Source organism: Polypterus senegalus, chromosome 2, assembly GCF_016835505.1.
Source record: "Polypterus senegalus isolate Bchr_013 chromosome 2, ASM1683550v1, whole genome shotgun sequence".
Taxonomy (NCBI): Eukaryota; Metazoa; Chordata; class Cladistia; order Polypteriformes; family Polypteridae; genus Polypterus; species Polypterus senegalus.
This window is the reverse complement of record NC_053155.1, coordinates 85,293,074-85,306,329: the sequence shown is the minus strand read 5'-3', so window position 1 is coordinate 85,306,329 and position 13,256 is coordinate 85,293,074. Positions and strand designations below refer to the sequence as shown.

The following is a 13,256-nucleotide window of genomic DNA, read 5'->3' as shown; positions in this document are numbered from 1 at the left end:
GTTTTCTAATTGCTATATTGTTCCCTAAACACAGAACTTGGGAAATATCAGTTCACTTAATTAGCTCAGGAGTTCAATTAAAAAAAGAAGTTGGTTGGAACAAAAACCTGCAGCCACAGGGGGTCCCCAGGACCGAGTTTGGGAAACACTGAACTAAATAATACACAAAACTAATAAAACCACATAATACAAATAATAATCATAAATAACAATATTAACACAAGCAAATAAATCAAACATGAGTAAAAAAGATATTTAAAAGAAATCTGAACACAAGCTGGTGGAGGAACCCTGGCTGAAACATAACACCCTGGGACCTGAAACTCTTAAACAAGTATGCAAAACATTCTGAAATCCCACTTTACATTCCAGCTCTCCCAGCATACACTGCATGCCTGTTCAGCTTGACCAAACTCATGTCAGAAGCCTATCACCTGATTTCTGTCAGCTGAAAGGTTAATAGTATTCCCTTTACAGGTGTTTTAGCAAACTGCTCTTTATTACATACAGTAGTATCTAAGACATGACCATTGATTTTTTTCTTTCTGATGTAATATAAAGTAGAGTAGCTAGCGGGGAGCCTATAAGAATTTCCGTAAGACGTCATATCCTTATCAACACATTTATGTTGGGTTAACTGAGAACTCTTAATTGTCCCCAAATGAGTGAGTGTGGATGTGAATAAAGTGTGTCACCCTGAGGAAGTCACTTAACCAACCTATCCTTAAATATAAAAAAAATGGAAAGAGCTATAATGAAGACTGGTCTTTTAATTCGCCTTATAGTCACGTGGTAGCAAAACATACAACAATAAGCAGGTTGGAAAATTAATGGGTTAGTCTCTTATTTTCATCCTGGTACATCCTTGGTCTCTTCTCCCTGTATCTAATGCTTCTATTTGCTTATCTTGCAGGTGATCCTGTACCAGGGTGGGCAGGTTTTCAGTGGTGCTGCACAATTTAACGGTCGAGTTGGGTTTGTGGTGACAATGCCCAGCACAAGTGCCTCAGTATTCCTTAACAACACACAGCTGTCAGACACCGGAACGTACCAGTGCCTGGTCAACAATCTGCCTGACAGAGGCGGCAGAAACATTGGGGTGATTGGCCTAACTGTACAAGGTATTGTTATCTAATGGAGTCTTCTGAAATTCTCATAACAACAGACTTACTTCCTGTTAAGTGTTCAAGAAGAACATCTAAGAAATGAAGGCTCTACAGTGTGAACTGGTGACATGTGAAATATTAAAAATTGTCTGTTATAGAAGAGTATTTCTATGGCTATTATTGTAATGTGTAAATAGTTTAGTGAAGTTCATCCTTCCATGTGCAAATCAAAATGTTTAGAGCCGGATTGAATGCTACCATCAGTATGTGATGTTGGACTTTTTCAGAATATTGTGTGAATTATTGTAGATGTGGACCAGATTAAGATAGGAAAATGTGGCTCAGATCATCTTCAGTATCTTGTTAAACTCCAGCTACAGTATATGATTTTGCAGCATGTTTTTGTTTTATATGTTAACTTTTGAATGCAATATCCGCAGACCTGGGGCCTCATGTATAATGCCTTGCATAAAATTCGCACTAAATCATGGCATAAGGAAAAAACTAGAAATGTGCATTGTCAATATGTGCATGCTTGAAGGTGCCGTCACACTCCCTCCCAACTCCGGCTCAGCTTGCTGGGTCTTGCATAGTCCCTTACATAGTCCTTGACCCGGAAGTGCTCCTGTCCTTCAGTCCATGTGATTCAATAGCACTTCCAGGTCAGATGAAGACTTATATTTTTCTTAAGCCCGGAAGTACTTCTGTTCTTCCGTCCCCGTGACTTGGGAATACTTGGAAAATAACAATCCCTGCATCTCCCTGCATCTCCCTGCAGCGTCACATGATGGCACCCAGCAGGGGTTTGAAGTCGAACTCCATCTCCCATGATGCACTGTGGGAATCCTGGGCACCTCTATGCTGCAGGGAAGATGCCATCTATCAGCCTGGATGTGTCGGCTAGGATGAACTGCCGGCCATCCATCACAGCATGCACACTTCTACAAACTTTCCCTTTATAAATCCCAATCAACGTGAATTTTAGTGTACAAATCCTCCAAGAATTTCACATATCTGAATATGGAAATCAATTTACATAGCCCCTTCCCTTCAGTGTTTTATTAAAAGAGAATTGCAAAAGCGCATTTAAAAAAGAAGAATGTGAAATGGAAGTCCTGCTCTGTGAGGTGGAGACAAGGAAAAATATACTATTTGGTGGCTTAAGCAGTGGTATAAGCAACAAAGGCAAATTGATGGAATGGCACAGCATGGTGACGGCACTCAAAAGTTCAAGTTCTTAAAGTCACACAGTGCCCAAAATAAAAAAGAAGTGGTCAGATTTCAAATCTGATATGAAAAGGTAAGTCACAACTTAATGTCTGAGTATCAACACCACTGGAGGAGGTAGTGGAATTCCTGGGCTCACACCATTTGAGCAGCGAGCTGCTGCAGTTATTATCAAGACACTTATATATCAGTCCACAACATTAATGAGATGCATTTTCACATCACAGATACTTTTCAAATTAATAGCAGTGAAATGCTTTCTATTTACATAAGCAAATTTATTCTCTGAAGGTGCCTTTACAGCAAAGTGTGTCCAGTTGATTGTTCTGATTACATTTGGAAAAATGAACATTGCTGAGAATTGTGCTTTGATGTTTGCCTGTTCCACCACAGTGTAAGGAAATCTTATATAAGTATATGGATCACAAGCGGATAAAACCATCCCTTACAGCTGACATGGCACAACTCAGTGATGACTGAGTAATACCTGATTGGCCAGTCAGTTCACATTGAAAGCCCAAGGGGGGACAGAATTTGCAAAAAAATAGGTAGAGCACAATTGCTGAAAGTCTGCCTTTGTAAAGCCAGTCCTAGTTCAGCACACTGCTCCAAGAGGATAGCTCCTAGAAATCTAAATCAACTTGGAAGCCAGTCATCATCATAGGACAAAAAACAGTATGATCTCTAAATACGCGCTCTTCTAATTCTTCCATTTGCGATGTCTTCTAATAACACTAAAGCAGCCATGGTAATTGGATTAGATTGGCTATTCTATGCACCATTATATTGTTACAGATTGTTTACAAACACTTTAAGTTTATTTTGGTGTATTTGATAAAACCTACGTTATGGATATGAATATAAAAAAGAAAGAAACCACACAGAAACAGTAGCACTGCTTTGATGCTGGGTGCTGACTGTTTACAAAACTGAGCAGAAACATGCGTACATATCGTCTGTGACTGCCAAGTAAATGTGCGTGGCATTACAGCAACTTTATTTTTTAAACATCTTGATGTGAGTGTGAAAATGGGCGTCAAACATCGTCAACACGTGGTAGCGCTTTGTGTAGTGAGTAAAGCGCAATATAAATGAAATTAATTATTATTATTATTATTTATTTTTTTTTTTGTGTGTGTGTGTACGCACCATTTATACATCAGTCCCCTGGTGATGCTGTGGGATGTCTTATGGACCCAGCATTTTGGGTATGCATCTAATGCCTGGATATTAGAACAATAATAACTACTACAAGAGCCCATTCAATCAAACATAGCTTTCTATTTATTGTCTTTTAAGGGCATTTTTCCCCAAGTGCCTGCATGAATTTTAATTGTACATCCAACAAATATTCATTTTATGATGCCTGGCCAGTGTAAGCCTTTTCACACATATGATTTATTTTTCTGGTAGATTTCCAAATTATGTACCCTTTACTTTTACACAGATATTATTTAAAGAGAGCAAGAATAAAAAGTGTGCAGTAAAAAAAAGTCAATAAGTGTGTAAATATTCTGCTTGCAGAGCACCTTAATACTAAATTGTCTCAATACTGTATGTGTTGTATAAAAGAGACACAAACATGGCACAGGCTTCAAAATGCTCCACGAAGCTTCACCCTTAGGCAGCTAGTCTCCAACTACTATCTGCAGTCTTTGACTGCTCAGGCCCAGAATTCAGAACTGGGTTCAAAAGTCCCAAAATATATTAAAAATGTCTTACAAGAAAGAACACAAAAATCTTTATAATGTATTTATTGCAGAAAAGCAAAATAACTAAAAAAGAAAAAAAGAACAGGGCAAAAGGACTGCCATAAAAGACAATCAAAATGCACAAATTCAATACACAATCCAAAGGCATACATTTAATAAGCAGAACAAAATAATGCAGAATCCAAAAAAAATAAATCAAAGACAAGTAATACTCATGAAACTCCTCTACAATCTCAATGACACATTGCCGAATCTAAATGTAAAGGCAGACATAGGACCCAGCAGCAGTGACATCAGAATGGACCCGCTTCCCAGGACTCGACATACAAAGTACAAAGAATGGACGATTATTTAAAGAGATGGTACAATAATATTTTGTAATGAATAAATAAACATAACATTTTTAATATTAAAAAATCAACAATAAAAAAGGAAAATAATCACAAGCCAGGGTAGCTGTAATTCTGAAATATGCTGGTTTGTTGAATTCTTCACAGACTACTTGCGTTTTATACAATAAATGTTGTCTGTGTCATAGAAAAGTGAATAGAAAAGTGTCAGTGTCAAAGAAAAGAGAAAGTCATATTTGACTTCTCAGCTTATGAAATTGCATTACAGGCGTTGTTGTTGACTCACAGCTCTATGTACTTAGGTTTGATCGCCAGTCTGGTCACTGTCTATATGGAGTTTGTTTGTGGTTGTATAATAAATTTCCCAGATCTCAAAATCACGCCAGGGTTGTCTGACCCTCCAGTTAAAGTGAGAAACAGACTCCTTGAGACTGGCAGGAAGTTAGAATACCAGTTGATCTCTGGTGGACAAATGTGGTTTCCAGGTCAAAAGAAAATGGAGCATGTTGCTGCACATGGTTCAGAAATGGAAGCTGCCTAAGTAAGCTGACTTTTAAAAGACCACAGAAAGCTTATATGTTAAAGGGTGTTGGGGGCACTGTGTCTTTACAGACTTTCCCTGACCCCAAAAGTATTTTCAGGTTTAGCCAGATATACCCTGGGAGGAAAGTTCAAAGTCATCTCAGGAGACAAGGTCAATGAGTTTAGAAAGAAGATCTGAGGTCAAGGCTCATTGGAAGGAAGAGGAGAGTCAAAGTTTGAGAGAAAGAAAGAGACAGGAGGGGAGAGAAGAGAGTGTTTATGCTATCCTTTTTGAGATGAGCATGTAGAACAGCCACACCACTAGATAGTCAAAGGTTCAAAATTCTTTATGTAGGTCATTTCCTTATGTGTTAATCGTGAATAAATGCGCTATTTTGATACATTTTGACCCCATTATGTGATTCAGGGTATACATAGTCATTATGATATTAACAGAATGATATACACAAAGTTCAAAAGTCATTCTGGTATAAAGTGATAGACTTTTTCCCTAATAATAAAATATGTTTGTAGGTAAATTATGTCTTTTAGGGAGACATTTTTCAATGTACTTGTTAAAGTTTTGGCATGACTGGACAATTTATACTTCTGAAGTATCTGTGAGAAACTGACCTGCAGTGCTTTATGTAAACTGTTTGGATTTTTCAATTTCACCATAATCATTTATTTCATCCTGATTACTAATAAAGAATAAACAGAGAGGCATAGAGAAAGATGCTGCTACTGCATGCTTTCTGGCCCTTGTGATCATCGTCTGGGGAGTTTCTGACTGAAAATTCCACCTCCTACTGCTGTAGACAATTTAAGAATGTCTCCTGAAAAATATTCTATTGTTTCGACCTCATCATTGTAGTCCTCTATCCAAATGGAAACTCAACAATGGCCAATATGTAATGAAAGGATAAGTATATTATTGCAAAGCATAATAAAAACCTAGAAGAGGAAAACAATGCTCCAGAGTCCAATAACCATTCACACTTCCTTGGGCAATCTTCAATATACGGTGCTGCAGAATGTTATTCATGCTCGGGACTGGATCATGTAATGGGCTGATGCTAAAATAGCAGTGCTGTCAAGTGCCACAGAAAAATAAAATTATTTTGTTTGTCTCATACAGTGCCGCCATCCATCCCAACATGCAGAATTCAGGGGACTCTAGATATCGGCAATGACGTAATGCTGACGTGTAATTCTGATGAAGGTATTCCAACACCTACATATGCCTGGGAGAAGTTGGACGCTGTCCCTAAACTGCCAGCCACTGCGACACAAGGTATTCAGCTTCAGTCAGCATGATGGTCATTTTGCTTTATGTTTGCTGGTAATTAAAGTATAGCTGTAATTTTAGTAATAGTTCCAAGGAATACATTTTTTTATTAGGTTGATGTATTATTTTTACTTAAGAAAAATAACATTATGCTCTTTCCTTTGTTCTTTATATATGTTTAACCTTCCAACTAAAGCTACTCATTAGTAGTCATTTACTTTATACTACACATGTTTATGTTCCCATGTTTAAACCAAACAGGCTTTTAAATACTTCCATTGTAGACCTGTTGTTCCACCTCACAGGTTAACAAAAACTGTTATTCCAATATGTCATTGGAAATTTATAGTTATAGTTAAAACTCTTTTTTTACAGATCAAATGCTTGGTACAGTGACTCTGAGGAACATCAGCATTGCTTCATCGGGTTTGTACCAGTGCATAGCGTCCAATGCAATTGGGAAGAGCACTTGTCTCCTAAACCTGCAGGTGGCTTCACGTGAGTGTTGTAACTAAATCCTTTATTGATGCTAGATCTCAGTCACTAATGTTACTACAGGGAGATTCACTCGAAAGAGACCCCAGATATTCTGTAGTACCACTTGCTAGGATGAAGCAATCTGAATGAAACAATGTGTAATGTGCTCCTCAGTATACAGAGCTTCGAACAAGACGGGATGCCCCTGCATTGGAGCGATGAGGTAGGCGCCAGATAGCCATTGCCACATTTAACCTCCATTTGTAACTTCTGGGCACATACCGCCCGTACCACTTCACTCAGTCACTTGACTTCTCATCAAGATGGTGGTGTACAGTATTGAGCAGCACTTCTTCATGGTGCAAACCTATTGGGTCACCAATTCGTTTAAGTGATGTCAGAATCAACTGGATGATCGTGAGTTAAAAGAAGATTACTTCCAGCAAGATGGAGCAACGTGCCACACATTGGCAAGGAGCATGACAGAAATTGAGTTCTTCTTCGGCAACAGGGTAATTTCAAAGGGGCTTTGGCCACTACAGTCGCTGGATCTGAAACCACCAGACTTCTTCCTTTGTGGTATGTTCAAAGGAAAAGTCTATTGGAACAAGCCCCGCACTGTGGAAGATTTGAAGGAAAACATCCAATGTGAAATTGCTGCTATTCCCCCCAAGATGCTTGCAGATATGTTCAGGAACATGGAGCCCCACATCAAAATGTGTCTGGTACAAAATGGAAACCACTTCCAGCATCGCATGTAATGCAATTGATTACACATATGTCAAGGTATATAGCGTATTTCTTTGTTTCTTATTGCTTCATCCTAACGGGAATTACAACAGAATATTCGGGGTTTCTTTTTAGTGAATATTCCTGTAGTATTCCTATAACAAAGCAATCAGAACATCTACAGTTTTCTTTAATAGTAGGATTTGTGGTAGGGGGTAATGTGTTCAAATTGTGCAGCATGAAATGTAAGTTTTGGCTTTGCCGTTTATGCTGATGTCTTCACAGTGAACTTCATCTAGTTGATATTAAAGAAAGAAACAAATTAAACCAGCTTGGTAAAGATGGAGATAGAATTTTTTTGTTATTTTATGTTATTTTATTATGACGTATTTGGCTGATGCCTTTATCTAAGGCGATCTGCAACATTTGAGGTATGATTGCTTACATTTCTTTAGCTTTTTTCCACTTGGAGCACAGGCTGGTCAAGTGACTTGCTTATGGCCACAAAGTGTCAGTAACAGGATTTGAACCCACAACCTCAGGGTTTGAAGTCCAAAGCCTTTTAACCACAATGGTACATGACCTGTATGTTGGTGAGAACTGGAGATGACACTATACAAAACTGCTGGTGTATCACTGGACCTTGTGGAGCTGGTGTTGAATTATAAAAATACTTGATTGTTGTATTGTAATGAGTAATAATAGTAAAAAGAACTTGGATAACCAGGTCTAGTCAGATCTGAATTTTGTGTTTAGTGATACAGAATACATGTTTACTGGTATGGTGAGCAAGATTTTTGAAACATCTTTCAGGTATTTGTTCACTTGCTTAATCCAGCTCAGCTCACATTGGACACAAGACAGTGATTTAGTACCCATCCATAGCAATGTCCATTTACATATACTGTATCAACACTAACGTCCACTGTGGCAGTTTAGAATTATTAGTTAACCTAATACATTCTAATATGACCTTCAGGTTTTTCGGGAAGTCAAGGTATGCTTGGATTTTGTGCAGAAAGAGTGTTTACAGACTCGTCTTTTAAAATATGCTCTAAATGTTGGTGGGTATTCCACTTCTTTTCTGCACTTGTCTGCTGTACATGCAGTGATCATTTGCCTGTTCATTCCATTATCTTTCCTCCACATTTTCATTGTCTTCCTTTACATTTTTTATTTTACCTGCGGCTAAAGTCAATCCTCAGAACAAATCTATTCTATTTATCTTACCCCATATCATCTCATGTTTTTTGTTTTATTTTGTTTCAAAAATAAGGTTTCAATCTAGTCCCTGTGCTCAGATCTGGCTCCTTTTTCTAGCTTGAATGAAGATTAAATTTTACAGCAGTCATAAATTCCTGGAAAATCCCTATCATCAAGTTATTCAACATAAAATTGTTCATCAGACTTACATGACCCTCATGAAATGATGTTTAATGGGTTTTGCCCAGGATCCAATTTATAACTTATATTACCTTAAAGTTCACAGTTCCTTTTTCATATGTTTCCACTACATCTTTGTTGTCCTCCATTTCCATCTCTCTTTTGTTAAGTCTGGACGTTTGTATTCCCTGTTCTGCAGAATTTTCTACTTCTATATGTTTTACAGTACTTCTTTTCATCTACAATAAGATATAGATATCATTAAGCTATTTAGCCACTAAGATCAGAATGCATCTGGAGTCTGTAGGCAGTTCTGATCAATAATTTGCAGGAGTACTGTGCAGAGGGTAGCAACAACAACAACAACATTTAATTATATAGCACATTTTCATACAAAAAAATGCAGCTCAAAGTGCTTTACAAAATGAAGAATAGAAAAATAGAAGACACAATTAAAAATAAAAATAAAATGCAACCAAATGCATCCAATGACTAAAGGGCATGCCCCACTCTAACGGGCTAACAGAATCAAACTTTTTTTCTTAAACAGAGACCTAATCCAATTTTTCAAGATATTGGCAGGCACTTGCACTTCTTAGAGCTGAATCCTTCATCTGTTGTTGGGTTCACCGACAAAAGCGCGATAGACATATGAGCGCCGACAAAACCGCGACGGACAAATTTGCGCCGACAAATTCGCTAACTGGTTTTTGACAAATGCGCGCCAACAAAATTGCCACAACAAAGTCACGAGAGAGGCCAAGAGATTGGGATGCGTACGTGCGCATTATGTAAAAATTATGTGCTAGGTTATAACTGTATTCAAAGATGCTAATTGCACTGAGTTTCGTTCCTCCGGAAGATGTTGGATCCGCTTTCGATGAACTGAGCGAGAGTAGACTCGACAATCTCCAGAATGTTTATGATTACTGGGAGGACAATTACGTTGGTCGATTGAGACGCAATCGACGAGCCAGCCCGTTGTTTCCTATCACCGTGTGTCTAAATACGCTCAACTATCAAGACGTCCTGCTGCAATTCTTCCGACATATGCAGGGCGTGATCTTAAGGACTATCTGCGCGCCGTGCCTCATAATATTGACTTCTAAAATAAACATTATTATATATGCTTTAAACTAGTAATTCATATTTAATGAAACTTTTGCGATTTTGTCGGCGTGATTTTGACGCTGCGTTTTAATGGGCACTATTTTGTCGGCACTCATATGTCTATCGCGCAAATGTCGGGTCACTCTGTTGTTGTATGCTTATGTTTTATTCCTGTGCAGTAGGTAGATTGGAAAATTTATATTGGTCTCAGTATGAGACAATGAGAGTGTGTGCATGTGTGTCCCCTGTTATGCACTGGCACCCTTATGGGGTTGTTTCCTGCCTTGTAGCCAGAAGTGTTGTTTCACCTCTTTCCCCTAGAATTCCTACAATGAGTTAACCAGTTTGCTAATGTATGTCCTGTAGAAATGTATGTAATAATAAAGTTAATTCAAAGGAATTTCATATAAACAATGACTCGCATGCTCAAGGACAGAGATTGCAATAAATGGTAAGGGCTGTCAACATGAAATCTAGGAGATACTTCTTTACACAATGGATCATAGAAACTAGAAACAAACTACTAAGTCATGATATTTTGTGACAATGCAGTTATTATCCAACAAAATGGGTCTACTGTTGCGAACGTTCTTACTGTATGTTTTTACATCTCTGTAGTCCCTGTTCAGGACTAACTGCATTAACAAAATGAATGGATTAACAGATCTCTCTGTGGGGAACACAAGTGCTTTACTTGTATAGATCTAGAGCAGAATTCTTTACATACTAATTGTTTGGCAGTTGGATAATCAAGACGATTAAACATATTGTTATCCAGTCATAAAAGTTTTAATAAATTTATAATACTAAAACAGTATGTGTGTCCCACATAATGAGTTGTCCATGTGTATGTTCACAACCTGCATGCAAATTTTTGCATTATTTCTTTTACACGGGAAATTGATTATAATTTGGTAATGTGAGTGTAAATATGTTGTTTTGTAATATTATGTTTTGGGTAAAATGTAACTTTAAAATGAAGATGTCAGTATACGTTCCTTGTGTTAAGCCTCTCTACTCTGATCAAAACTAAAAAAAATTCTAGTAACAAAATAGAGCATTGTGAACTGACATTCTTTAATATTGGCTAACTAGTGCTGGAACCAAAATCTAATTTTATCAAAAGGATTATGACAGATGACTGAATTGCACTAAGCAAGTTCATAAAATAAAAGGAACAATAAACTTCCCATTTACATGCTCAAAGCACTATACTTCCTAACAAATGTACGCTAGTTAAAATAAAACCATCATTTCATTTTCACACCTGTTTATTTCAGTTAAGTTAACACAGTTAAAGCAGATAACAGAGTAAAGTTAAATATAAACAGAAAATCCATCCATCCATTATCCAACCCGCTATATCCCAACTACAGGGTCACGGGGGTCTGCTGGAGCCAATCCCAGCCAACACACGGCACAAGGCAGGAAACAAACCCTGAGCAGGGCACCAGCCCACCTCATAAACAGAAAATCAATGCTATAAAATACAATACCATGGACATATGTACATATATAATGTTAGCTTCACATATGCGTGGAAAGGAATCTTAAAGTTTGGTTTGTACTGATTTTGTGCTCTTTAATATAATAGATGATCTTTGGTGCCTTTTCTCAAGCTTATGTATTTGTTTGATTCCTGTTCTTACAGCACAGCAGCAGAGTGTGGGAATCATTGCTGGAACGGTGGCTACTGGCGTTCTTGCTGTGATCATCTGTGTTCTTCTTGTGGTAGTGGTGGTCTTCTACTGGAAGAACAGGAACAAATATGAAGAAGATGAGATTCCCAATGAGATCAGGTTTGTTGTACAAAATGTGGCATCCATTGCTGTAAAACACCATAAATCCTCCCACCTTTATTAAAGTGTATTTGATTTATAGGCTTAGAAATGGTAAAACAGAAAAGACGATATTTCATTTCTCACATTTGCTATGGATGCTAAAGAAAGGTTCTTGAATTCTGTCCTATTAACAGTTAATTAGGTCCTAGTCTTCAGAAGGTGTTCTTTTGTTCAGAACTTGTACCTATAAATATTTTGGTCAAGAAAACCAGTGGCTCAGAGTTTGGTAAAATTGCAAATGAAACCTTAAATCAAGTGGGGCCCATTTCCAAGAACCATAACTCTGTGAAATCTTTACAAATACAGCATTGGTATCAAAATACTTTTATAGATACCCTTGTTCTGTCAAGCTGATGTCCTTGTACCACCGAGTCTTCAGTTTCCTTTACCAGGATAGGCCTTCAAGGCAGTGCCCCACTGTTACATAGAAAGTGCAGCATGGCCCCATACCGTATGTTCCCTTTTGGAACTTCATGCTTTCTAGTGGTCTGAAGGTGTTGCCACCTTTGGTATCACTTTCTTGGCTGAATTCTTCTTTTAGGCAGTGGAGCCTGGCATCCTGTTTTATTGCTAGGTCACCTGCCCCAAGCATACTATGTTCACTAAGGCCATCTTTCACTTAGATTCAGACTGATGTGTCTGCTTAATGTTTATCAAAGGCATACCACTTCCTCAAAGCCTCTGTGCTTTCATACTGCCATGTGCTGAAGGCTGTCTGTGGGACTGCCATGGAAGCCTCTAAGCACCCCTTATAGTATGCATTTCAATGCTTGTGTGGAAAAGAAGTGACTGCTAGAGTGCAATAAGCTCTGCACAAATGATGAATTCCCTGAAAAGGTAACAGGGAGGAGCGCTAACACAGCATAGACAGACTGAGTTGCTGCCGGGAAGGAAACATACAACAGGCACCCAGGGTCTCTTGTGCATAAATAAAAAATATAGCTTTGTCAATATGAATAATTGAAAAATAAACTTTAAAAGGCAGTTTTCTTTTAAAGTACCACAATGCTGTTGAAAATAACAAAGCAAGTAATCTATTTTCATAATATGGCACTGAATTTTGCAATGATAGCACTTTTTTAATACAACCAGATGCACAACCTACACAGCAACAAAAATATGAAAAAACATTTTATTTACTAATATCAATAACTGTTGTTTAAATAAATATTCTGAAGTGACTCTGCAAAAGGTTTCTTGCGTATACTGTATATATTGCGAAGGGTTGAAGTAGAGGTGTCTCAAAGAATAGTTAAGGTACCAACAAGACCACCCCATTTAATGAAAGGCACCGAAAAAAAATGAAAAAGAAACAGAAGAAAACAGGCACTTCAACGGCTTAAATTGCCAAGTGGGCTGCTCTATCAAAAGGGTCTGGTATAGACAGCTCTGTCATGCGAGTAGATGCCAACTTCCAGGGACACCTGGTTTTTATAGAGTCACAACCAGAAGAGGCAGAGCTTCTCAGGTTGTTGTGGGAGGAGTTCAGTTACACTCACTGGGAGTCTTCC

At 37.9% G+C, this 13,256-nt stretch overlaps 1 protein-coding gene across 1 annotated transcript in view; it reads left to right on the top strand.

Moving 5' to 3' along the window:
- Positions 1-13,256, top strand: part of igsf11 (immunoglobulin superfamily member 11) — a 329,356-nt gene that overhangs the window by 303,567 nt on the left and 12,533 nt on the right. The window contains exons 3-6 of the mRNA XM_039744088.1: positions 914-1,121; positions 6,056-6,211; positions 6,581-6,703; positions 11,556-11,703. Of these exons, the coding sequence (XP_039600022.1) occupies positions 914-1,121; positions 6,056-6,211; positions 6,581-6,703; positions 11,556-11,703 (635 nt within the window). The remainder of the gene's footprint in view (positions 1-913; positions 1,122-6,055; positions 6,212-6,580; positions 6,704-11,555; positions 11,704-13,256) is intronic.